The sequence below is a fragment of the Larus michahellis genome, chromosome 9 (genome assembly GCF_964199755.1).
Source record: "Larus michahellis chromosome 9, bLarMic1.1, whole genome shotgun sequence".
Lineage (NCBI taxonomy): Eukaryota > Metazoa > Chordata > Aves > Charadriiformes > Laridae > Larus > Larus michahellis.
In genome coordinates this window covers 18,004,619-18,032,234 of record NC_133904.1, presented here as the reverse complement: position 1 = coordinate 18,032,234, position 27,616 = coordinate 18,004,619, and the positions used below count along the sequence as shown (strand labels likewise).

The 27,616-nt window shown below is 39.1% G+C and overlaps 1 protein-coding gene across 42 annotated transcripts in view; it reads left to right on the top strand.

The window, feature by feature from the left end:
- OTUD7A (OTU deubiquitinase 7A) overlaps window positions 1–27,616 on the top strand; it is a 180,088-nt gene that overhangs the window by 129,346 nt on the left and 23,126 nt on the right. For all 42 annotated transcript variants that reach the window (XM_074602099.1, XM_074602084.1, XM_074602110.1 and 39 more), the window contains 4 exons: window positions 12,864–13,046; window positions 16,123–16,341; window positions 24,946–25,047; window positions 26,557–26,684. In XM_074602099.1, coding sequence (XP_074458200.1) covers window positions 12,864–13,046; window positions 16,123–16,341; window positions 24,946–25,047; window positions 26,557–26,684 — 632 coding nt within the window. The remainder of the gene's footprint in view (window positions 1–12,863; window positions 13,047–16,122; window positions 16,342–24,945; window positions 25,048–26,556; window positions 26,685–27,616) is intronic.

The window sequence follows — 27,616 nt, the reverse complement described above, 5'->3', positions numbered from 1 at the left end:
TTAAAATCTTAAAGGCATTATATCAATGGTATGAGAACTTTGTTGTGCACTTATGAAAATGGATGTGAGTGCAGACTTTTAAAGCTGCCTCAAAATTAAAAATGGGTTTGTTTTTCTTAGTTCTGCCTAAGAAATTACTTTTATTTCCATGACATTATGTCTACATTTAGAAAAGCCTTATATCTGTCTAATCAGCCATTCATTGGTAGAAAAAAATTGCTTTAGAAATTGCTTAGTTTATGTTTGTCCAATACACAATTTGTATTTCATTCCTGCTTTTCAAACACTACTTATTGAGTCTGAAAGGCCAGTTGTAGGTTACTCGCTATTTGCTATTTATGTGATACAGCTATGGGAATTTACATGTACAGACTTGGAGAAAATAGAAGGAAAGGGATGTGCAGGCAGAAGGAGCTTAGCACATATACCTACACTATAGTAAGGCATCTGCCTCACTGTTTGAGTTTTCTTGAGGTTTTCTTGAGTATTGTAAAGAACCTTTCTTCCATTACAGTTTATTCTGATAATTTGGTAGATTTATAAACAGCCCATTTCTGCTGTTAAAGAAAACTTTTGAAACCTGAGATTACAATGTGATACATCATAGAGCTATGTGTTATGATTGATTCAGTGATTCTATTTTTTTTTTTCATTTAACTGTATATAAATATTTCAAAACTAAGGCCTTTTCTCAACTGTTCATTATAACAGTGGTGCTATTTCTGGCTGAATGTATACTGTAAAGTACACTATTTGTGTTAAATAATAACTAAGATAGCAAAGAATATTAGATTTATTGTCATGTAGAGTCCCATAACTGGCATATTGTCAAGGACAGATTATGCATTGTCTTCAAGCAGAGGTTTTGATAGCACAAGATTGTTTACCTTATTACTGATATGCATCTATTAAAGATACACAGTCAAATGAGTAATCAAAGTTTGTTCCGCTCTCTGATGTGCTATGGATGCTTAGTAACTCAGTTTGAGAGCTCAGAATGACTTTATAGCTCAGAATGACTTTATAGCTTTAAAGTGTGAATACTCTTCTCTCCCCTTTCTGCTCTCAGGTTTTTAGTTTTTTGTTTCCTTGCTTTTGAGCATCCCAATAACTGCGTGCTCTACTTCTCAAGGTAGCTGAGATCATGAGAAAAATCCTTTTGTGGGGCTTATGTACAGCTAACCCAAACAGCATCTTCTCTCTCTCAGTTCTGGAGGCTTTCATCTACCCTTCGCTGCACTAGTATAAATTTTGTCTTGTGCCCGCAGTGTGCCTGCATGCCTGAGCAATAGCTGAGTGGGCTATTGCTGGGCTGAATTCTCCAGATGATCTCTCTCCACATCAGAATCTGCCCTCTATCAGAAGCTGCAGTACTCTTTGTCTGCTCTGTTAGTTGCTGGCAGTGTCTTGTGCATAGAACACTTCATGCTTGGTTTTGGTTGCTTGTTCTTCTTGGTACCTCTCCATATGTTTTATACCGACGAGCTTTTTCTTCCTCTACTCCGCACTCCTTGCTTTCTCGTCTGAATGCTGTCCTGGACCACCCGGACTGCTTCCATCATTCTTTTCAGTTGAAAGAACAGCTCTCTACCAGCCCTGCCAAATTTCCTAGCTACTGTTATGGCTGAATTATTAAAATGGGAAGCACAGTTCTTTCAGCTTGGTTATGATTACAAGATTTTGCAATGTTCATCCTTGTTGCTTAGGACTCCAGGGAGGGCACTCGGTTCATAGCTGTTTACACCTTCGGCTTTAGTCTTGCAGAGACTTCAAAGTAAACGCCCAGCAGTAATTTTGAGCACCTTTTGAGAGCCTGCACATCTACAGATAAGTGTCCTCAAACTCATGGCTTCTCCAAGACATCATAAATCCTGATGGGTTTATGTTAATAATTAAGAGTCAACCAAATAATGATATGTCCCTATACAAATAAAAGGACACTAAAAGCTATTTGCTGACTGTACCAGATAATAAATAAAATCATGGGATGGGGAGAATATATGAGCACCACATATGTCAGCAAATTATAGCGTGGAGAGAGCGACTGTGACAGTTGCTTGGCTCTCTGAGTAGCATTTGACTCAGGAGACGTGGAAACTGGATCTGGTATTACACAGCGTTATGCTTCAGGAATCAGATATGCTTGTAGCAGATCCCTTTGTATCAAAAACATCTGCTGCAGACCTGAGATCTTGTCTCTGTGCACTTTCCTGAGATCTTGTCTCTGTGCACTTTTCTGAGATCTTGTCTCTGTGCACTTTCCTTCAGGTCGAAGGAGGACTGTAGAACTTTGTTACAAAAAAACCCACAACAGATTTACTCAATCAGCCTGCCTGAAAACAAGAGCGTTCCCATCACTGTAAATCTTACTCCAACAGCCTTTCACGTAATTCCTTGAGACAAAGGCTTCATTTTGAACTAGCCGTATCCAAGTTTAAAAACACTTTTTAAAATTGCATTCAAATCTCACATTGAATCTTGTGCACCACGACAAGATTATTACTAATTCTTTTCCTCTGCATATTCTTCCAAAATATATTACCCCCTATTTTTAAACTTATGGTTGTTGGTGGTATTATCCTGTCTTTCATGAGGAACTTACTAGCTATAGGAAGCTAGGTGGTTGAAAGGCACTCAGATGCTTTAAAAAAAGGATGCAGTTTGGGGCATAGAAGGACACAGTTCATCCCGTGTTATTGTAAAAGAGTTTTTCCATTAAATGGAAGCATTCTGTGTTTTCATTAGATGAGCCTGATTTTTGAAAACAGGAACTCCAGAAAAGCAGAAGACTCTATTAGAATCCACTTGTATGTTTAAGGTTGTAGCAAAACCCCACATCAGAAGGAGTTTGTTCAACTCAGTCTTCGCTACCTGGGAGATCTGCTTCTGACACTGTTTGATTGTATAGGTCACCCGTACCACTGTTTCAGGTCTCTCTGCTTTTGATACTCACTTTCTTTTCCCTCCATTTTATTTTTCAGTGATTAATTTTTTAGCTCTTATTGCTGAAAATACATACTCAGTCTTTAATCTCATTCATAGATATGTTCTTCATAATAAATATTCATAAATTTCAATTATGTATCATTAGCTCTGCCAATGATATGTTAGTGCATTGTACACATTTGCTAAATCATTTGTTTCTTAGAAATGTTATTTTTCAGCTTCACTTTCATTTTTGGATTATTACTTCCCGAGCTTTTCATCTGTTTCATTTCATATCTCTCTGAGATATTGTTCACCACTTTCTCAGGTTTTTACCTTGTGTGCTTCCAAGAACCGAAAGCATACTTCTGTATGTGACACTATGTAGAGTAGGTATTACATTTTGTGAAACTCCATTTTAAGATTATTTTTCTTTCGCTAACCAGCTTTTCAGATTCCCTTTTGATCTTTTTCCTGTTCACTAATACATGTTCTTTCAAGTTTACTTACTTTTCCTAATAAGGTGATTATAGATGAAGATACTATTTTCAATATATTTTTTAAACTACTCCTTTACTGAAAAAGTTGGCACCTGTATCTCTCAACCTTCTCTGGTCTTTACTCCTGTTTTTCTTTAAATTTTTTTATTTCTTTGAATTGGTGTCTTATAAATCATCAAATGTCAAAAGAAGCTTAAAAAAACCTCAGTAGTTTTCCATTCCACAACAGAATCGCATCCACATAGTTAAGTCCAAGGGAGGTAGGCGCCTATTGTTTTGGCCGTGATTGCAAATTCTTGCGAGATCACTGGCTGGGACAGTTGTTTATCAGTACCCTTGTGGAAATAAAGACAGCATGAACCTCTACAATTCTTCTGGAGTACTTGAAACTGTTACTTCATTTGCTCTTTGTGACCTGACCTCTTGAGTGCTGCATATGCCACTTGTATGGTTTTTGTAACTTCGCTTTTATGCTATGTGTTTAGTAAATGCTTTTCCTGAGATTAGGTCTGATTGTTCTCGGAAGCATTTGTCATTATTCTCTTATTTACTGATGTCAGTGCCTCAATTTTCAAAAAGGTGAACAGATCATAAATTTCCAAATTTAACGCACTGAAAGGAGGTGAGTCTAAAATGAGCCCATTTACAAACTTTTAAAGATAATTTTTCACTTTAAAACTAACCTATCAATTGCTGTGCCAAAGAACTGAAAGAAGTGTGACGTGAGTACTGTCATTATAAATTATATACCAAACCCCAACCTTTTCCGCCCCCGACCTGTGATAGAAAAACTGGAGATGTTTCAGACATGAGAACTAGGTGAACGTAGCAGAAGGTGGGGAGAGGTGAGTGGAAAGTTTAATATTGCTTTTTGCCTTCCTTTTAGTTTGATGGAATGAAAATGTGCTAAGTTAGGGCCATCTAGATGCTACAAGATTTCCATTAATTACCCAGAGATTTGGATTTCAGCCCTCACTTAATTTTGAGGCTAAGAGGGGAAGAAAGAAGTGAACACACAAAAAATCCTAATTTTTTTGAAAACCAGGCTAAAACAAAAGCCCATGCTCAAGTGGTTAAAATTGACAAAGCAATTTCACAATAAATGTGACCCAGGTGAAAGAAACAACGATCTCAGCAAAATAGTTTGAAAAGCAGCCCGTGCCGGTCGGCGTGTGCACCGCTGCTTTGTGCGGGATTGAATCGGTGGGTGTACTAGATTAGCGTCACAGGAAAACATGAAATATGGGAAAATTCTTCAGCATATCTAGACAGTCTGCATGGAAGAGAATTGATTTCTCTTCAGCTGTGTTTGATCTCCAACTTCCTCGCTGTCCAGGAATGAAGAGGGCATGTCCGTTTCCCTCTGGATAGTCTAGGCTGGCACCTTCAGTCTGCCATGCATAGAGTAGCAGTAATGCTTGAGGTGTTGAGTATAACCTACTTAAAATGTGGCCTAAGGCCGAAAGAAAACTAGTAAAGACAATAGTTTAGCCTTTAATACAAGTTACGCTGTATGTGTTTTACAGTGCCAGAGCTGTAGGTGTGGACAAACTTGGAGATCAGTAATAAATCAGAAAACAGCTTAGTTTTCAGGAAGCAGCGGGTGTGCGGGCAATGACCACTTGAATATAGAGGGAAGGCATAGGATGAAATATTTTAAAATGCCAACAGTATAGACAACCATCAGGAACTGCAGGATTTGTGAAATTCACTGGCAATAATAATAAATATTATAATAATTAAAAAATTAATAAAAAACATTAAAAAAATCTAAACTGCATCAAAAATAAAGGTATTTAACTGAAATCTTGCCCTTTTACTTGTATAAACAGCTTAATTTATTTATATAAATGATGTAGTATTTTGCCATTATATGAAAGTAATTGCTGCCTATTCCTAGCTTTATATAGCACTCAATCGAGGTACATGTAGTTCACCAGTAACTCGGAAATCAGGAGATTGGCTTTCCAGTCATGAAATGTATGCGGTAAAGGAGACGGACCCCGTGGAAAACGGCAGAGATGCAGTAGATAGACATCTCCTCAAAGAATAGTGTACATAAGCGGAATTCAAAGAAAAGTATGTAATTAATGGAGAGGGAGAGAGAAATTTACAGTACTGTCATGTGACCAAGCGTACAAAGCTGACTCCCCAAAATAGTCTCTTATTCTCCTCTCCCTCAGACAGCTCCTTTTTTAGCTCTCTTGTGGCAAGCTTGGCAAAGGGAAGAGGAAGCTGAGCTGCTACCGATGTCTCGTTACACAGAGATCAAAATTGTCATTTCCAGCTGTCTGTTCAGCTTTGAGTGACTCTGCATTCTAGCAGAAATTGAGGCGAATGTTAACAAAATGTCCTTGCTACATTACTTTCCTTTGAGAACATGGATGAAAATTAAAGCTTGTTTTAAAAACTGGGGTCTAATTTTATCCTAGTTTTGCATATAAGTTTTTCAGGCAGATAAAAGCCGGTCTTGAGTTCCTCTTCTTAACTTATGCCTGTTAATATTTGTTAATCTACTTCATGCTAAATAGGAAGAAGTGACTGCATTTAAACTGAACTTGTGGGTTGCTTTATTAGCAATCCATATTAGGTTTGTAAGAAGAGACTTCCTTACATGGGAAAGAAGTTGATAATAGACTCCATACATTAACAGATTGTCAAGTTTGGGGGATTTAAATTCATATATACATATATATATATAAAAATAATAGTAATAATCATTGTGCACTGTCCTAATGGCACAAAATGAGGATCATTTTATGTTGGTGAAAGCTAACAATTGATAGCCTTGAAAGACAGAAGCTGTTAATCGTTTCTCCAAATTCGTGTGCCTGTTTAATTGATTCATTACTGATCCACAGGATAGTCTCACGTAAAATGCTGTTTCCACTAAAGGGGCTAAAAGGGGAGATGATGTGCCTCCCGCCTAACAGCTGATGCTCTGTATTCGTGGGACAGCTGCTGTGCCAAGAACACCTTTCCATACGCTGGCATGGAGTACTGGAGTCTCAGCGGCGTGTTCCCTGCAGTAGGTTTGAAGGCGTTCTAATGACTGGGATGGTATTGAGAACAAAAGTTTTGTCTGCCAGCAAGACTTTTACTGTTCTGTGGGCAGGGAACGCTTTGTTGAATTTTTAATTTTTTTTTTTTTTTAATAAGGAGGTTTGGGTTTTTTTCCCTGTGGATGCTTTGCATGAGCCTTAGTAATAGTGAGATAGTAATATTTTTTTCCAATTCACTAGTAAAAAATGCAGATAATGATAGTAAAATATTTAAGAAATGGTGACGAAAACCTGGAAAGTGACATTGCTGGTACTGGTTCTTTGGTAGTCTCCCTCTTTTTGAAAAAGGTGTTTTCTAAATGGTGTTTCATTACAAGAAAAATGGCATTAAATGTAAAGTAGACAGGCAGATATTGTACCCGATAAGAATGGTTAAGAATTCCAAAAGGTGTGTCTGTTGTAGTTTTACTGCCATCTCAACAAAATACCTTTTTTTACTTTCACGTATTTGTGGCATTGAAAGATGACACGCTCCTTTCCTTTCAGCTTAGTTTCTTGTTCAGTTTCATCATCTTTTTGTGCTTCTGTAGACCTCATTTTTATTTTCTGAAACACATAATTCTGTAATCTTGTCCAAGTTGCTTCTTCTGTGAGCTGCATAGCATTTTGGCTTCTTTTTTTCCTTTATTGTTTTGTGAAAGTTTCACCTTAATTCTTACTGGCTGCTTTTATTGCTTCTGCTTCTTAGATAAGTGCACCAGCGGTTCATGAACTGTCGTAAACACAGGCTGCATTGTAATTTGTTTGATTATGTCTAACATTTACCCTTCTGCATCCTTTTTCTTACGTGTCTTTGGTCTTGTTCAGCTTTAGGCAGCATTTTCTGCCCCTTTTAACATTTTCTTTGCTGAAGTCTTGTGTATATGTTGTTGCTGCAAGTTGCCCTTCGTTGTGGTCCTTACTATTTAGATCTTTCCTGGTTCCTCATCTCAAATTGCACCCCTTCTAGCATTTTGTTTATCTTTAAATCAAGTATCGCTGGTGACCTTTCAAATGTTCTTTTTAACATATTGGAGTAGGTGGATATTTGAAAGCTTGGCGGGGGGGAGTGCTTTGTACTTGCATGCTTGTTATTCCTACTAATTAATGATAAATGTCCTCTAGTTTTATTATATCTGTTTTAAGAAGTGAAAGACAATAGATTTATTAACTGTTACAAACGAAAAAATGCAAAAAACTCAAAGACCAAATAATAGCATGTCGCTCGCGCCTTGCTGCCTGAATGTTATCTGCCTGAAATACGTAAAATCTAGTATCGGTACAACGAGCGTAGGCTGCTTCATGGGGGCTTCATTTTTGTTATTAGAGAGTGCGAGTTGTGATCTGACAAAGCACGTGCTTAACATGGAGCAAGCAAGGATTACTCATGTGCTGCAGGGCACGAAGAAGTCACTTTCTCCTCACAGCAAAATCAAGTTGAAGACCTGACTAGAGGGAGACTCGGTTAAAAAAAAGATGGACCCTTCTTCTCCAGAAAAACAAGGGTGAATGCTGCTGTCTAAGCACTGTGAAAACTGCTGTGAACCCTGAGTGGTGCAAACCGTACTGCCTTTATGAAGGCAGAGTGTATTTCTCATCTAAAAATATACAATATGTGATGGTCTTGAAGCAAATGGTTTAAAGCCAAAGTCCAAAGTTTCTAGTGCTCTTCTGCTTACAGATTTCAGGATTTTGTCAGGAGGTCTCTCTGAAACTTTTCCAAGAGAGCTTCTAATAGACAACACTATATAGCTGTATTGGTTTGGGTATTTTCAAACTGTGCGATATATTATTTTATGAATATTTATTTATTAGTTTATAAAACTCAACAAAGTGGTGATATTTTAAAATAATACCTGGGCAAACAAAACTCTTGGCTGTCTGATAGTACAACATTTCTGGTTTTGCTCAGGGAAAAGTAAATTACGTAAATGTTCTACATTTGTAGTGCTGTACCATGTATATGTACAGAGTGCATGGATCCAATGTGGTGGATGGTGCAGCCTTCATGCAGCTTGGGGCAGAACCTGATATGCCAAAAAAAACCAGCTACAGCGGTATTTTGTGTCCTGTGAAATTTACTCTGGTTTATTTGACCTCTTCATTGGCATACACTCAATTTCCTTGCTGCAGAGTCTTGAGGAAAATCACAGTCTTTCAGTCTAAATTTCTGACTAACCTATTGGCTCAGTAGTTTGTCCATCTAATTCCCAGGGCTGGTTTTCTTGCTAGTGTGCCTCAAGAGGACAACAGTAGTAGTCAAGGGTAAATATAAAAATTTAGGCCTTGGTCTTTGGTTTCTTTTATCAAATGTTTTCTAAGGAGAGGAGGGTGTCCAGAGGTTGAGAGGACAAGAAGGCAGGGTGGAAGGGCTGGGAAAGGTGAAGGAATGAAGTGTCTTCTCTGATCGCATTGTGGTCAGTCCTAATGAGGTCACCTCAACCTTTCCTTCCCTCAAAAACTCGATTTAATAGCAAACAGTTTTCCCCAGCATTCGCTAAAGCTGTGATGCCCGACGAGCGGTGTGCCAGAGTGAGAACGTGCTCTCTGTGGATCCTGCAGTAGTACTCTTGCATGGAGAATGCTCTTGATCGCTGCCTCCTTTTCAGCTTCTTTCTAGCCTGGGATTTGCAGTCCAGTGACCTTACCATAGAAAGTACCACCTGGCACTAGACTCTCGGCTCTCATCCCTTGCCCCTTTCTTCTACTGTTGATGCTTTTGTGTCATCCCTGGTTGAGGTGCCCTAAGGAAAGCTAGGCTTTTTGGATCCAGGACCAAGGCCTTTATATACCGAGCATGATGCCATATGGTCTGGAACATCCCTTTGGTCAGTTCGGGTCAGCTGTGCCGGCTCAGTCCCCTCCCAACTCTCTGTGCCCCCCCCCAGCCCCTGCTGGTGGTGAGGTTGGGGGGGGGGGGGGAGGGATGTTGCAGAAAAGGTCTTGATTGCCCAGCAACAACCAAACCCACCAATGCGCTATCACACTATTCCCATCCCAAACCACAGCACTGTACCAGCTGCTAATAAGAAAGTTAACTCTATCCCAGCTGAATTCACAACATCAGGAAAAAACTGAATCATCTGGAATGCTTCCAAGGTGAGACCTACTCTTGCTGTTCTTTAGCATCTTTTATTAACTCTTTACTAACCCAGTTTAAGGTGGTAAGGCAAGAATGGGTAAGAGGCTGCTTAAATTAGATATAGTTTTGTCTAAGTTATTGTTTTTTCTTCAGTCTGACAATGCCTCCTGTTGTTATTCAAGCAACTATTATTTAGAACAGAAACTTCACAGTGTAACTGAGTTTATTTTTGGCTTTCCCTTTCATGTATGTGCCTGCTGTCTCTGACACTAAAGCATCAGCACCAGCCTTCTGTCAGAGCACATCTTCCATTCCTTGCTCAGCTGCACTTTTTTTGTGTGTTTTGTTGTTTTTCCTGCACACTAGAAACACTCGGTTTCAAAGCAGAGACCTTTCAGTCCTGTTACATTTTACACCTGCTGACTCACACAGCACATGCAGCTGTTATGGAAGTAATTGTTCAGTAAGAGTATTCTTTTTGTTGAGTTAGTGAATTAATTTGATTCCAGCATCCTGATCATGATTCACTGTGTGTTTTCTATCCAGCTTTGTGCTGTTCCAGCTTTTTGCTGACTCATGTTCCCTGACTATTGGAAACTCAAAGCCTTTCATGCAAACCCACTGTGTCAGTGCTGCTCTGGAGCAATTCAGTTGCTCCAATATGGTGCTACCAGTGACTTGTCATCTGATGTGAGTGTGTGTACTGAAATAACGTTATCATGCCTGTGAAATACTTTTTTAAATACAATAGTATGTCATAGAAATAAACAAGTTAGCACTAAGTGAACAGTAGGGAACATCAGATAAGTAACAGAAAATAAAACAGCAGGCAATCTGAAAAATAGTCTTGTTTTGTTTTTATCCTTCAGATTACAACGAAAGGTTTTACTTGACTTAATTGAGTTTATGAAGCTATGCAAAATAAATGAATTACCTGTTGTTTCTCCTTCAGCCTTGCGATGGAGGGCATGTCAGCGCCTGTGTCAGGTGTAACCGCTGTGGGATAGGAAAGATTGTTCCTTTCTGTTGAGGGCCTGTGCAGGAGATGACAATTAAAGAAAATAAAAGGGCTGTGATAGAGTAGGGACTTGTGTGAGGAGCAGGGTCTAGGAGATTTCGGAGACGAACAGGGAACAGACATGCAAACTGAACTTAGGTAATAGGAAGAGTGAGTCTTTTCCCAGGGAGCCAGGGGGACTGTGTGCCATCTGCTCCAAAGCAGGAGGCTGCTGAAACTTGTTGGACAAGTGGCAAGACTGGAAGGAGGGACCTGCCCTCTGAGGCACTGGAGGAGATATGTTTGATTTCAGTGTTACATGAATTTATTTTTGTTGTTTCTGACCCAGCATACCTCAGGTTTTTTCCTTCTTTCAAAACTTAGTTTGGAATGTAATGAGATACAGGTTTAGAAATTCAGAAGCTTTTGGCATGCAAAGTTTAAAAGAGGAGAGCTAGGCAAGTTAGCTCTATTCATCTCCACAGTCATAAGCCCCACTAGTTTCTTCAGTAATTTCCAGCTGAAACTTTCTCACCTGCTGTGTCACACTGCTGGAAATCCTTGTTCAGATCATCTGCCTGCTCTGGACATCTCTGAATTTAATAACCTTTCTGATTTGTTCCAGCTTGTCCATTGCTTCTGCAGGCTGTTTCTGTGGTCCAAATCACATCACACTTTTTATTGGATATTTACTTTTTTTTTAATTTTACAATGCATTCATTAAGTTTTTGTACTTATTTTTATTTCTTCACACGGTGTCTTTTATAAATGTCTCAGGTTTTTTTTCCTCTCTTCCTTTCCCCTAATTCTCTTTGCTGCCCCCAGTTTCTGTATGATTTTTTTTCTTTAATCCTACCAAACTGATGAATTCTCCTTTCTTTTTTATAGGCAATGGGAAAAACAAAAGGTCTGTCATTATATTTACTTGTGAAAATATAAACCAAAACGAGAGGAGGCCTTGGCAGTGGGGCAAGTTTACATGTTTCTGGCACAGAGAGTAGCTGCAAACACTTGTGCTGGTCAGTTAGGGTGCTAATATTCAAAACCACTATTTCACAGAGATGGGAAGGTGCTTAATATATTCTCTAATTTGGTTGAATTTTTTTCTTGCGTTCCTATGCTTGGAGGCTCCAGGAAATTTGGGGGAAGCAAGTCTAGTAATCATTTCCTGTGTTGGGTCTCTGAAGTTTAAGGCTTTGGTGCTGATTGATGCTTTTGTCCAGGAGATGGGAAACAACTCCAGGGGGATGGAGCGATTTGAAAATACAGTATTTCTATCTAAGTGTCCTGGTTTCCGCTACCTGGTTTCAACTTAAACGTGAATATATCTTGAGTGAGTGACCTGTAAGGAATGCCCTGACACTAGAGAAATGCTGTCTGTGTTCCATTAATGTGGATCTGTACTGAATAAACCCAGGTTGCTGCTGGGAGTCACGTAATGCTGGACTTGCAGCTGGACTTGTACCTCAAAACCTGAGATTGTTGAGCTCAACCCTGTAGGTAACAGCTGTTTGTGCTGTTTCTCCCCTGCTTCAGTTAAGTTTTTGTTCTTCACAGAAATGACTGTAACAATAAAAGACTTTCTTTTATCTGTTTAAAACTGCTTTGTACTATTTTTAGCTCATTCTGCTTTGTGTAAGCAAATAAGCTATATTTAACTGCTTCTCAAGTAATGTAGCTTCTCAGAGTACATGAAGTGACAACCTTTTATGGTGTAATAAATCATGTATTAGTCAGAATCAGGTTACTTTTGAATTCCCAGAAAAAGTGCTCATGGAACGCTGTGAAAGTCTTATGTAATTAGTGAGGTCTTTTTCTTGCTATTACATATTTGTAATTTTCAGATTAAAAACAAGTACTCGGAGAATGCTGGGACATCTATGTATTTTAACGTAGCAGGTTTGTTTTGAAAATAACATAGAAACATTTCAAGATTTTTTCATTATTATTTTCTGAGAGTGACAAGAGCTTTCCTAAAGTCTTCGCCGATTATGATATAAAGAAAACTAAAATATAAATTTAAAAAAAAAAAGGAAATAAAAAGATTTCTCTGTCCTTGTAGTGTCTATCTTGCTGTGTACTAGCTTGCTATCTTGTCTATCTGCTGGGTACTTTCCTGGTGTTTGTCAACTCTGCATTTTTGTTGAGGGAGGACTGGTTGTAAATGTTTCACCCAAAGAACCTCTGTTTCCTTGCTGATGCTTTAAGAGTGATTTCTCTATTTAAGTTTATATTTTAAGTGCATATGAAGATGTTTTCCAGGTTATCAATCTGGTCACATCCAGATGTGAGTGGAATATCTTTTTGCTCTTTGGCAGGCAAAAATTGGGACTTGACAGCAGCTTTGAGTGACTATGAGCAGCTCCGGCAGGTACACACCGCCAACCTGCCACAGGTCTTCAACGAGGGCAAATACTACAAGCAGCAGGAGCCGGAGCAGCCTCCCCAGGTGACAAAGGCTGAGCGGCCCTGCCTGCAAAGGCAGGATGACATTGCTCAAGGTAAGAGCTCTTCGCCAGGGTTTCCGTGGTCAAGCAGCTTTCTAGCTTGTCGTCTTGCAGGTTGTGCTTGTCTGCAGGGAGTGGGAGGTCATTTGCCGTCAGCCTGTGAACTGTACCATTGTGGTGGGGTTCACAGCTGCTGCTGGACTCTACCTGGCACGTGTTTCGGTAGCCGTGAGCTTTGCCTCAGTTCTGCAAATTATTTTTTCAATGTGTGATTAAAGTACAAAAATATGTTGCCCCCAAGCAGTCCTGTGGTACATCTAAAAGCAATTAATTAGAGGGTGTCACAGACCACTATTGTATGTAGCTTTCTATCCTTATTGAGACCAAAAAAAGATTAAAGAAAATCCATATTTCAGTCTTTGCATTCTTACTCACAGTATGTGATTAGGGAGTATGAAATCTATTAATAACTTTCAGCTTTAAAATATTGTTCTCTTCTGGTTCCACAGAAGAAAGGACAACCTCCTGTCCCCTGTCAAATAGAAATTGAAACCTGAAGAAAAATGAGTCAGCTACCTTTAGCAGTTGGCTTCCAGTACAGGATGATAAGCATTAGAATTGACTTTTTTTTATTTGCAGATCGTATGTTTTATTTCACGTCTCTCTCTCAGACTGTTGGAATCCTTTTTATATATATATATGTATTTATCAAGGAACTGTAGCGTGCACCAAAATAAATCTACACGTCTGACAGCTTGTCAGGTGGAGAGGTAATAGCACTAGCGTGGTGATGGCTTTCTGTGCAATCATTAGAAGGAACAGAAGGTCTTCCCTTCTCCTGCTGGCGCTTCCCTCCTATTAAGCAGGAAATGGCATCAGTGCTTCTGAGTGTCAGTAACGCTTTTTGAAAATTGGTAACTTCCATCAGTAGAAAAGGAACTGTAGCGCTTGTTATGACTTCTTAAAAGCACTGACTACAAATAAAGGGAGGAAGAGTAGCACACTGTAGTTGATGAAACTGTGTCCCTTCATCATCATTAGGATATAGCTCACACTAAAATTCCATGTTATTAAACCACCCAGTTTACACTGGATGTCCATTTGATATTTTAGAGGGTGTAGTAGGCAGTGGGGAGTAAGTCTGGCTTTAAATGCCTGGACTGACGGTAACTTTGCTATCAATTCAATGCATGATTGATTTCTTCATGATCCAAGAGCCATCTCTGACCAAACAGTGAGACTGGAGAGAGGAGGATGTTGAGGGAGGAGCAGAGAGGGGAAAGGAGGATCTCGTCATGGACCACGTACTCAGAGCAGAGGATGCAGCCAACAGGACGGGGAGGGCTGTGGTGGGAAGGGGTGATGGAGTGGAGGCAAGAGGATATCAAATGGAGATACTGTCCTATACTTCAGTTCCCCTGTTTGAAAGTGATTTAGCTGAGATGTACAGGGAGAAGAAAGAAATGCCGATGTAATCAAGCGTTCTCCCACTCCCACACACCCCCCACCCCCCCCGTTTAGGATTTTTTAGGGAGTGCAGTTTAGCTCTTAAAACTGAAAGGTGTTGATCCATTAGAGAAACAAAAGTTCACGGACTCCAGGAAAATTAGTTTTTTAGTAGCCATTAGTCAGTTTGAGGTGTTTTAAAAACACTGTCATCTACGCTGTATTTAAGTGAGCTGCTTTGTTTATTTCTGAAGGTACAGGAACTTGTTTTATTTTGATATAGCATTGTACACGTTTGAGAGTTGATCAATAAAGACTACTTTATGGTAGTATTTATAGAGCTACAGAGGTGAAGTTGCACCAAATAGTTTTTTACAAAGGCTTCCAGTACAATAAGGTATCCCTTTCCAAGGAAAATCAATGAAAATATTATCTAATTAACATTATGTAAATCCCACCAGGAAGCTTTCTGCCTATTAAAAAAAGTTAAGACATTCCATAAACCTAATGTCAGCTCACTAATAAAACTCAGCAAAATGCCCAGGAGGCTTTCTAGTATTAATTTAAGATAATCCCCATTGGGAAGGCTGGCTAGAGAGAGCGCAGCTCGGTCGAAGACGCGAGGTCAGTCCATCTGTCTGAAGCCCAGAGCAGCAGTGGTACCGCGGCTCCGAGGAGGGCCACTGCGCGGGTGCAGAAAGAAACTTTATGCTGAATGTTAAACTTTTGAGGGAGGACTAATAACATTTGACGAGCATAAATTTTAAGCAGCTGCAAAAAACTCAACTCAGTTTTTAACAATATAAACAGTACAGGGCAGAAACTAAACAGGGGGAAAGCACCTCTGTCAGTTTTGACTGAACGATTCATGGTTTAAGCACTCGAAGAGTCTCTCTCTTACCCATTTGCTGATACCAGAAATGAGGCCAAACAGTGAAGTGAAATGATATGATAGTAATATTTTATCCCTTCCTTAACATTCTAATGCTTATCTTGCTTTAATGACCCTTTACTGTTCCTTATACAACATTTGTCCACAGAGACATTCAATAAATTATATTAGCTCATAGTTGTTTTGATAAAACGATGCATTCTTTTGTACCAGGCTTGTTCACTTACATCATTGTTTTCGAACTATGTGTTGTTTCTTCTGTCAGGATTTTAGAAAACGTATGTGCATAAAAACTGAGTTCCTCTTAAATTCAGCATAATGACGTTAAAATTGCTTTCAGGTAGATTGTTCTGAGATTAAAACAGTATGACGTGTTCAATATGAAGTGATTGTAGAATGCTGGATTTTTTGATTCACAATAATCGATTTAAATTAAGAGTTCAAAATGTTAATTGATTATCATCTCTCTGCCAATAAATGTTTCTTCCAGTGCATATTTGGAAACTTAGGATACATTAAAAAATTTTTTATAGAAATACTTTTCTTTCGTATCTTGTTACTTGTACTGGTTGTCTATTTTGCTAGAAGTGAAGTGAAGTTCCTATGACTTGCAGTAGGGATCCATAGTAAGAAGTACGCAATCTTTTATGGCAGGGAAATAACCCAAGAAAGATAACAAACAAGAAGTGGCATAAATTCCTAAGTGAGATGAAGGGGCATTCGCCAGACATGGTGTTGATTCGCCTTTTATGTAGTGTTATAGGCTGCAATATGTCTTTGGTTTCTCCGCAGAGAAGCGTCTTTCCAGAGGTATTTCTCACGCCAGCTCTGCCATAGTCTCCCTTGCTCGATCACACGTAGCAAACGAGTGCAGCAATGAGCAGTTCCCTTTGGAGATGCCCATTTACACATTCCAGCTACCAGACCTCAGCGTGTACAGCGAAGATTTCCGAAGCTTCATTGAACGTGACTTAATTGAGCAGGCAACAATGGTTGCTTTGGAGCAAGCAGGTGGGTCAGTACTTTGAATGTCAGCAGCTGGGCAATCTGACATTTGGGTTGGCATCTCTCATCACGCTTCATTTCTGGAGCTTGCGCATCCTGCATGGGAGATAAATGCCAGAGAGTAAAAGCAAATACTGCGCTCTTTGCAAAATGACACATACCCCGATCCTCTTATTTGTTTTAAAACGTTATAGAGAAAACTGTCAAATTTACTTAATAAAACAAAGACATTGAAGGGAGGAAAGGAGGACTGATGGGGAGGTCAGGCAATAGAGAAGGACGTGAGTGTGGATAGTCAGAGGGAATTGGTACTTCCAGTTCTCATGAGGAAATTACATTGCAATGACTAACAAAGGAAACATCTTCAAGTTCAGTTGCAGCTTGAGAAAATAGTTTTTAAATATGTATTTTATGTATTGATTATTATTTTTTTAATAAGAAACTAAATCATTTTAAAGTAATGCTTCTTTATTGCCATGGGGAAAAAAGTAAAGAAATTAAAAATTAGTTTCAATTAAGATTTATTAGTAGTTTGAAGTTTTAAGTCAGTTCTGAAAGATATGGAGAAATGTATCTGTGCCTTATGAAATAGTGTATTAATGAACTATGAAACAAACACATCTATATAGTGAAATGCCCAACTCTGATGGTATAAAGGAGTTATAAAATCAGATTTCATGCCTGCCTGTGGAATATCAAATAGCCAGTTGCTTTTTTCTGTTGATTGCTCTACTGGCTTGTGTAACGCTATGTATTCACCTGAGAGTTCAGCCTCAAAACTTGGTGTGTAGTCGTACCGTGTGTGTTCAAACTGCTTGTTATTGCTCAAAGAACTGCAGCATAGTATTTGGGCAGGACATCTGCTAATCTGGTGTTACAATTGAGTATTTTCATACGCGCATTTCTTGGCTTTGGTATTTGGAAATCAAGACATACTTAGATAATAGCATCAAACAGTAAATACTGAAGAAGAGGAAAAAAAAAACAAACCAGCCAAAAAACCCCTGCCCCCAAACCCAAACAGTATTCAGAAGGCCACCTTCTGGAAAAAAACAGCAGTATAAAATAACATGAAAACGCTACCAGGCAACTATGAATTATGAAAACTGTCAGTCACCTATCAAGAAAATATATCTAGTACCACGTAACACAAGAAGGATGGGGGGGAAAAAAGAGGATGGCCCTTCCTCTTCTCTTCCTCTGACAGCTCTGCCAAACACCTGAACTGCGTAGAGCTACCAGAAAATCCCTGCTGTAGTATCACTGTTGACCTGTCCACTGCAGTGGAATTGCAACCTTTAGAGCCAGTTAATGGAAGAGTACAAAATAGAGGATCACAGTGGTTTTCCAGCCTTAAAATCAGGGGATATGTGAATTTAGAGCTGAAATCTTCTAATTCATACAGAGCTGGCTGGGTTTGAGCTTGAAACAGGGCTGCAAAAACTACTGGATTTTCTGCCTCAGCATTCCTCTCTCAAATCTCTCTGAAAATTAAAATAAATCATTTAGTCTTTTCTTCGTGTTCCTTTAATTAGGGCAATAACTTGACTCACACTGGAGAAGTCCCTTCCTCCCCAGAGCCCCTTGCCTGCTGGAAAGGAGGGTGTTTTGAGCATTTGAAGTGCTTGTGGTTGTGATGGCAGGTGTTCTTGTAGCCTCTGTAGACTTAGTTTACTTCTGTGAGCATTTCATTCAGATAAACTGGGACTTCCTGGGAAACAGTTCTTCAGTTCACCTTAAACAGTGAATGTTTAAGAAAACCATGTAAGGCTTTGTGTAAACTGACCTTTTTGTCTCTATTTAAGACATAAAGATACTCAGTTTCCTTTTATTTCCTGCCTGTTTTATTTATTGTTGTCTGAAATGAAGAGTGAATCAATAGGGAAGTCCCTTAGCATTAGGCATTTTATTGTCTCCTACCAACAGAGGGCCCAGTTTGACTATGGTTTGGTCAATGACATGAAAAAAATTAACAGCTAAGGCACATTCCCTGCAAAGGGCCAGAAATCTAGTTCAAAATAAAACCAATCCCACAAAGGACGGTAGCGTCTGTCCCTGAGGCTGGGGATATCATTTCAGGAGAGAGGGAGGTGTGTGCTGCCGTTTAAGGGTATGAATTTCAAGAGAAAGGAATGAAAAAAAAAAAAAAAAAGCAGCTGGTTAGGCAAAGGAGGAGGAACTTTGTTAGGAGCACAGAGTAGCTTACTACTCTCAAAGCATAGATCGGGAGAGCAAAATCACTGTTAAGAGACTGTTGCAGGTGTTGTCTGAAGGGCCGTATGAGCTGGATGTCTATAACAGCCTGTAAGGTGTACTTATATTCTCTTTTTATACACTGAGGCAGTTGCTGCCGTTATATCTATATGTGAAAGGATGTTGGGGTTACATCCCACCCGTACAGGGACTCAGCACTGTCCGATTCGCTCGCAGTGCTGTGTGAGGGTAGGCAGGAAAGGCACGGACAACGGCAGTGTGACTCACTCGCTGCCGCTGCGATCTGTCCTCTACTCTCTGTGTCATTGCTGTCTGAATATTTCTCTTGGAGGATAGAATTCACCACATTGATAACAGCATTTTGTGGTTATTAACTCAGCTGTTCGTTATGGCCTGAATCGGAATGAGGTCGGCTTGTAAGTCATGTGCAGCCTGATCTCCCTGCTCCTGCGGCAATCAGTGTGGCTCTTCAGTGGGGGATGGCTCAGGTAGTGTAACATTAAATGAGGTCTATGTGAAAGGAATACTCTTAATTTTAAATATTTTGCTGCAACAAGTTGGTTTTCATTATATACACGTGTTCCCTCGCGTGTTGTTATGTGTAGGCTGCTACAAAGAGAGAGAATATGAAAGCTGCTTCTGCAGTATCGATGAGTTCAAAAAGCTTATATATATATAGACAGAAGAATGGTTGGTCTAACACTGTGTTTTTAATGAAAAGAAAAAAAGTTTCCATTGCAGTGCTGAAATGTATTTCAATACAAAAAAAAAAAAAAAGTAAACTGTATGAACCTTCAAGAACATTGCTTTCCTACACTTTTCTTTCTGTGCTCAGGTCTTTGTTTTCTATGAAGCATTTCATACAGCTACAGGCAAAATAAACAGTAATATGTTGTTAAGCCTGAGTTTCACATCCCCCAAAACAAATCCACCAACATTCTGGAAGTGTTTGATTTCAGACTTTTAAAAATTAAATTTTGTTAAAGAAAAATTGGTGCCTTTTCAGGTTGTAGAAACATTTTCTTATCCCAGAATTTTTAACAGATTTTTCACACAGTATATGCAGGGTGCTGGGATAGCAACCATCATAATCAAAAGAGAACTGTATTAATTTCCTGATTTCCAAGCTTTGAAATGCATGCTTGTGTAATTCAGTTCTAATACGAATGACAAATACTGTATCACAGAGTAGGATGAAATGCAGTAATGTCATAGAAAAATGTCTGTCTCGGGTTATGAAAGAAACAAATGAAGAAAACAGGTAATAGTGGCTCTGCAGTTCCCTGCAGATAACAGCTCGCTATCAGGTAGCAGCAGCCAGTTAGGCCTAGCCATATATCTCTGTGCCATCTCATTTTAGGATCTTTGATTTGCATTCTGCTCTGTAGCGTCTGTGACAGCCTGTGTTGCTTAAGCATGAGGCTAAAAGAGAAGCATTTACTTGATTGCTCAGTTTTACTTACTTCTACATGCACAGCTCAACATGCATTTCAAGGACATCAGTAAATAAGAACAGCCTTGCAGATGCTACTGCGAAGCTGATTGCATCATCTAGACTAAAAGAGAGAGCTCCTACATGAAGGTCCTTTGTTTGAAGTACAGACAGCGTATTGGTAAATGCTTTATTTTTTCACTTGTTCAAAAACTAAGCGGTCACTGAATGAGTAATATAAGGCCATGTAGAAAATCTGTTCTTGTAATTTTCTCCACACCAGTACTTTCACATATTCATTTACTGTATGGAAGGACTAAAACTAAAAAGAAACAAACAAATCCTCTTAGCTGGTCATGTAAGAAACACACAAAGCGTAGTAGCAGCTCTGCTGAAATCTGGATTTGAGGTTCCGCACCCATTGCTAACGGAGTGTCCTGGGCCGGCTGAGCAATCCTTTGCTGACTCGGCCCGCCGGTCCCGCGTGCCCCGGAGCGCGTATTGCTGGGGGGTTCCAGAGGGGAGCCGGGAGGGGCGTAGGGTGAGCCCTTACTTTTGAGAATACATGGGGTGTCAGAATTAGACTTGCTTTGGAAGTTGAAAATGCTATTTTGTGACTTGCTCGTCTTGGGGGATGGATTTCTGGAAATACGATGTGCTGGAGAAATGAAAGAAAGGCCGGGTTTGGCCTAGTTTCTGAAGGGAGCTGAGCTTGTGTCAGCAAGCTGTCTCTTAAGATTGTACCACTGGTTATTTTTTAAATTTAACTCTGCCAATTTCAAACATGTTTGTGAGTAAGCTTTTACAAGTTTTATGAAAATAAGCTGCTAGCTTATTTTTAGTATTTCCATAGAAGAAAAAGTTGCAACAAGAATATTTTTTATTAAATGCTACAGAATCCACATGGGAAAGACTCCCAGAATGCCCAACCCCAAACAAAAGAAAAGCATTAGAAGTTCACCTTTAGCCACACGTAGGACAAGGGCAGGAAACCAGAGATTGGGTCCCAGCGTGCACAGACCAGCTCACTTCACTCAGTGAGCCGTCTGCTCTGTCAGTGGATGGAGGAGCTGGCCTAACTGCTTTGCTAAGCTGTGGGGCAGGGAACTGCTCACAGCACAGTGAAGTGCATTAAAAGACAATCGCACCCGATCTGAGGTATAATTGTACAAGCTGTGACATGACGCTTCACACTCGCTCCCATCTGTAACCATGCCTGTTCTTCTCTCAACGTGTATTCTATGTTTTCTGTAAGAATTCTGTCTTATTTTTGATACAATAAATGCACAGTGGCACTGCAGGCAAGAAAGTGACTGTTTGCCTTGGAGGCAGCGATACCCAACCTGGCTTTGCAGAGAAACTTCAGCCACACTCAGAGCTTGTCCTATGTGGCCTCTCCTTTTACTCTGTCGAGAGAGAGTTATTTTAAGTTGCTGTTTACTAAGTCCTTGGAACTTTTTGGTGCTTAATTCTACCAGAAAAATCCCAAGTCGGTAAAGCCATTTAATTTCTAGTAGCTTATACCAGAAAAAAAAAGAAAAAAGAAAATACAGACGGGAGAAACTGCAGAGGAGCAAAGGATTTATGCAGAGTTTCTACAAAGGTTCTTTACTATTATATAAGCTCATGTTTGATTTGAATTTGGTTGGTTTGTATGTGTACCACCAGCCTTGTGCATGTCTGGGCAATGAACACTTTTTAATGGACCTTAGTAAACTGGAGGGCAGCTCTGTGTGAGCATCTTTATGGGATTGTCATAAACTACAATAATTTCTGTGGCATATTTTTATCTTCTTGTTTATACTGTTAATGGAGTTTTGCGTAGAGGACATCATGATGAATGCTTTCTTACCTTCTGTAGTAGCAGTACCTAAGGCAGCAGGGGCTGATAGCGAAACCCAAGCCTGGCCCCTGTCAAAACGCATTCTCTCTGTTCTGCTGCTTTCTTTTTGAGCCACTCGGGTCATGTAACCATCTAGAATCCTCTTTGGCAGTTTTCTCTTATAAATCCTGCAGCAAGAAACAATACACCTGTGGCTTCTAATACAATATAGAGGCTTATGAAAATAACACTTAACCCTTTCTAGTGTCTATTGATAATAATTCAACATTATGAATATTGTTGGGTAAAACCCATGTTTTAAAATATTTCTTATTTCCTTTTCCTCAAATACTGACTTTTTCAACAAAACAGTCACGTAAGATCAGCTTATATTCATGCCTACAGTTGTAGGGGGTTTACAGTAGGGTAGCTTTTGAAGTTTGCGTCTTGTCCTGGGAATCATCAGCTAGTAGATTTGAAGGTAGGAATATTGTCTGTTTTCTGAAGTTTACAAAACTTTCTCTGAGATTCAGCTTACCTTCTTTGCATGGAATACAAGATACATCTGGTTCTGTATTGGAATGATTGATTCTTGTTGGGGCCTGCAAATAAGGGAGCAGGAGGAGACAATATGTGCTTTGTGTGGTGTGCAGTGTGATACACACTATGTAGTGCAGGACCAGGATAATATCAGAATACAGGAGTAGTTGGCAACCCTCAGGCAGGGGGGCATACTGGGTTCTGTTAACGTTTCTATTGAGTTTGCACCTGATGTCTTAAGTGTCATGCAAAGAATGAGCAGTATTGTCTGCTTGTGTCTGCCTCCCTGATGGTACGTTGCTAGATCATAGACCTGGACAGGACTTTTAATCTTGATCTAAAATTAAAATCAAATTTTAATTTACTAGAATATGGCTATATTAATTCTCAGTATTTTTGCTGTAAAACAGATCGGTTTCTTGAAATTGTGTTTTTTAAGATTAATTTAATTTTGTGAGAAAGTAAGAAGCAAGATCAAGTAGGAGAACAACAGAGTGAGAAACGGGTCTAGTTTGTCCATAAATATTATCTTATCAAAGCAGACAGAAATATGCCTGAGGCAGGACCGTTTCCAGTTTTTCTTTAAGCTCCACTTTCCTGTTGTTTCCCTAAGGAATCCACCAGAGCCACTAGATTTGAAAAATGAAAATGCACCACTTTTTTTTTTTTGTTATAATCCACTGCATTTCTGCTGATTTTTTAGCCAGCCATAAGCTTTGTGATGTTAACCAAGCCCACAAATGTTTTTTGCATAATCTGCTTGAAAGCAGATCACTTTTATAGAAACCTCCTGTTATTTAAAAGATTCGTAAACACCAGACTTTGACATTTATTACCAATAGCTGCCAGTTAATTTGCAAAGCAATACCACTCGTGATTCCTTTACGTCCTAAGGTCTGCCTGTTTCAGGTCTTGTAACTGTGGTTTAAGCAGCACCTTGGTAGAACTCAGTTACTGAATATGATCCCACCAAAACAGTCTGCAAAAAACAGGTGGCAAGTCGTTATTTCACAGCCCACAGACACAGGAGTTGCTAAAAATTATAACTTGTTATTTCAGATTTGACTTTCCGAAAGGCTGTCCAATAGTGCTTTAAATTAAGCTTCTTTAATGCATATTTAATTTAGAACTCAATAAGCCTAGTCTGAGATGTTGGGCATTTACAAATTAGCTGCTAAAATCATACACGCATTACCAAATATTCTCAGTTATTGGTCTGCTGTGCATCTTTACAGTATAGGAACTCTCAACCCATACTAACTGAAATTTAATTGCATAGTTCTTAGTACCCGGAACAAGTCATCAGGGGCACATGTTAAAACATTGTTATACTATTTTTTTGCACAATATGTATTACCTGCCATTACAAATAATCTTTGTACAATTTTGTAATGAAAACATATTAATGGAGAAAAGTTGGGTTTTTATTGCTTGAACTTATTTCTGTTTTGTGGATTTGACCTTAAATGCAAGGCTGACTGTACAAATATATAGACGCTATTTCCTCTCAGCTTGCAAGTAAAGGAATTGGAGGAGAAAGTGTCTGCAGAAGAGGACAAACAAAGAAATGGGAGTCACCACAGGCTGCCTATTGTGTTATTCATTCAATTATTCAATATTGTGCATTACCCACAGACTTTCCAAAAGTCTTGGGAAATATAGCAGTGCTACTTATCATTGTTAATCATCTGCTCTTCCTTATACCCAAAGATGTTATTCAATTAGTCACGTTCTCTTTATATTAGAAATGCTCACACGACCATTTAACCATTGACACTCCAGTGAGCTACTGTACGGCAGCCTGTGTGCCAGGAATGATGTTCTTCCAGTGTTGGCTTTGGCACTGATACTCTTCGTGGCTGTATTTGCTTCATCTAGATATATCAAATATCTGTCGTCTTGTTAGTCTTTTTCATCATCCATCTCTGGTTTATAATCTGTAAAACATGCTTTGTGTAGCAATGGTGGGTAAGTGGTTCTCCAAATGTCATCAGAGAGAAAAGCCATGTGCTGTCCTAGACCTTGGGCTATGCATTTGGTCTCATTGCAGTTCTCTGGTAGCGTAGCTGTTGATTTCAGTAGGTCTAATCATGATTTACACTATGGTAATTGAGAGGAGAATCAGCTGTTGAAACAGTCCCCCTGATTGAAACAGTAGTACTTAATAAACTTAACAGTAACATATCTTGATTAGCACACATGTATTGCTTTTGTCTTTTGAGACTGTATTACTGTAACATAATCTGTCTTCTGTGATGGGAAGCCAATGTCGATTATGTTTGGGAACTGATACCAAGACTGATAATGGCATTTAGGCAATGAACTCATTGGAGATCCATCCCTGAATGCAGCGTATGAGAATGGAAGATGCAAATTAATTAAAGGTGCTCTGTTCTTATTCCAAATATATTTAGAGAATAGTTAAAGTTTATCTGCCTCTTATTTCTAATATTTCCAGTTTTCACATCTGACATTACATTTGAGTTTATTTGGCAGAAAGGATGTTCATGATCAACCCTCAACATTACACATCGTCGCTGTACACAGTACACATGCTCTTTTAGTATCCACTCCGCCGTTTTAACAGATGCTTTCTTTCCAGGACGACTAAATTGGTGGTCCACAGTCTGCACAAGCTGCAAACGTCTTCTTCCACTGGCTACAACAGGTGATGGAAACTGCCTCTTGCATGCTGCATCTTTAGGTAAGGGAGAGTCTGTACATGAAACCTTCTGCCAAAAATATTTACCATTTTTCTCTATCCCTAGCAAAAGTGCAGAAAGGCACAGGATGCAAAGACTTTAATTAAAAGCTTGGTTCTGGAGCAATATATTCTTCACATTTCACTTCGGCATTGTTTGCTTTAGGCATGCTTGAGGGATGAGGGTAAAAGTTTTATGAGGTTATAGAAGTAGTATAATTAGAAAAGTATCAAAACCCATATATCATAAACACCATTGATTTGCATTTTCCTTACAGAGCCCAAACTAACAGCTCTGGAACAGGCAAATTCCAGGTGCTTCTGCAGGATCATGGGCAAGGAATTGCATTAATTCGCTGGCTTTTGTTAAACAGTTCTCTTCCTGTCTTCAAGAATCCAATATCTAGCTATTACCTCTGTTGGTTCCTTGTAGAGTTTAAGTATGTGGAAAAAAAGAGTTTGGGGCGAATTAAAATAATTCCCAATTGATTAATTAATCGTTAATACAAGATCTTTGAAGCCTTTCTTCAAATCAAATAAATAGAAACCTGTGAAGCTGAAAGTCTTTGATACACTTTCTATATCCTAACCTATTATGAGGAAACTTATATTTCCGTTGCAGTTGCTAAAATCTTCCACCTCCAAAAGGTGACTTTTTAAAACCACTAGGATTTTCAATATTTTGAAGAGACTCTTCTTTTTGAAAGTATTAAGAAAAGAGCTTATGCTGTTTCCGAGGATCCTTTTATCTTCATCCATTTTTAATTAGGAGGAATTGTATATTATTTACAGCAAATGTTTGGAGTATTTTGACTTGCAAAGTCTTAAATAAACATATTTGATGCCAGCAGCTGACAATATGGTAATTGAAACGTGGCTGTCTATGGGCACATGTCTTGGTGAGAGCTCTGCTCTCTTTTGTTGTAGGTTATTATTCTCAACTACATGAAGACGTTTTATTATCTTTAAATGAGCTTGAAAGCCTGTGGCTGGTTGTATTTTTAGACTTCCAATCATCTTGAATGCTCGTCTCTTTATTTGGATGTTGAAGCCAAAGGAAATTTACCGTCATGCTGTGTAAAAGAGTTGGAGGCCTTTGGGTGTCTGTATCATCTGTCGAGTTACTCACAGAAGTACCTGCAGTTGTCATTAGCATTCCTGTGACTGCAGGCTCCGTTGGCAACTACAGCTAAAACCAACCTGAGCAGTGAATAGTCCGTTGCTTACAGCAAAGTTGAAGTTGCCTGCAAGCAAACACCGAAACAACTCAAATCCTTAGTCATTCCTTAATCAAAGTTTAAACTCTTAGAATTCCCTCTTGTTGTTCATTAGCTTATCTATATTGACTGTTTCTTTAGGAAACCTAAAAAATGATGAGTGAATTATTTGCCAAGGAGAACTTAAATAATGTAAAAGCTATGCTTTTGCTAATAGAGCAATATTAATTGTATTAATACTTACTATTTCTATTTCACTGTAACTTCTTTAAAAGTGAATGTTGTCTTGTGCTAGGGATGTGGGGATTCCATGACCGGGACCTTGTTTTACGTAAAGCACTCTATACCATGATGAGAAGCGGAGCTGAAAGGGAAGCACTGAAACGCAGATGGAGATGGCAACAGACCCAGCAGAATAAGGAGGTCTGTATGGCCTGAAGACAGCCTTGTTAATATAATTTAGGGTCAAAAGCACTCTTCTGAGTTTGGTGTGAAAGTTTTAGCTGCTGTCAAATTCCTTGTGCTTCCATTTTTGCATGGGGAAAGGAATACTTGTATTTAGAATTTTTCTGTCAGAATGCAAATGTGTTTGTAGCTTTTTGTGCCTACAGAAGTCTGAGTTTGGAACCTGGAAAATTTTGGGCTGCAAAATTAAATGTATAATTTAGCTATCTCTAGCATTATAAAATGAGTGGATGAAATGCAGAAAAGAAAGAAAACTCCATTTAGGAAAGATTCACAAGAACGGCGAATTAGGATTCTTAGAGCTGTGACCAAATATTGAGAGATTGTTTCTTAACTAAAATCATCAGTTTGGTTTGACCGTTAATTAAAAGCTGTACTTCTGCATGTATTATTTTCTGAAGATGTGCCTAAACAGTGGCTAGAAAAGCCAATTTCAGGAGTAATCCTGAATGCAATCAAGTAGATGTGCCTGAACGTTTCTGACTTACTTGTAATCTGCTTTTTGCTGGCAGCAGTCAGTGAGAGTAGAGCTGAGCTGTGACTGACTCAGCTACTTCAGGCTACCTGAAAACACAGGGGGGCAGAAGCACTTGTATACCCTGCCTGCTTTTGAACAGAGGGAGAGCATCACCTGTCTGCCAAGGAGCGCGTTCCTAGTAGTTCCATGTACTGGGGAAGACAGCAAACCTCCAGAAATGGGCAGTAAAGCGTGCTAACCATGCTTGCGAGGAATTCACCTGGGTATGAATAACTGGATCTCCAGTGGTGGAGCACTGCATTAGCAGCAGTAGACACACATCTAGAAATGCAATCCAGTATACAGCTAGCAGTTTAGATAGTTTTTTAATAAGTTAATATTCTTTCACCTGAATAGAAATATTGAACCGATA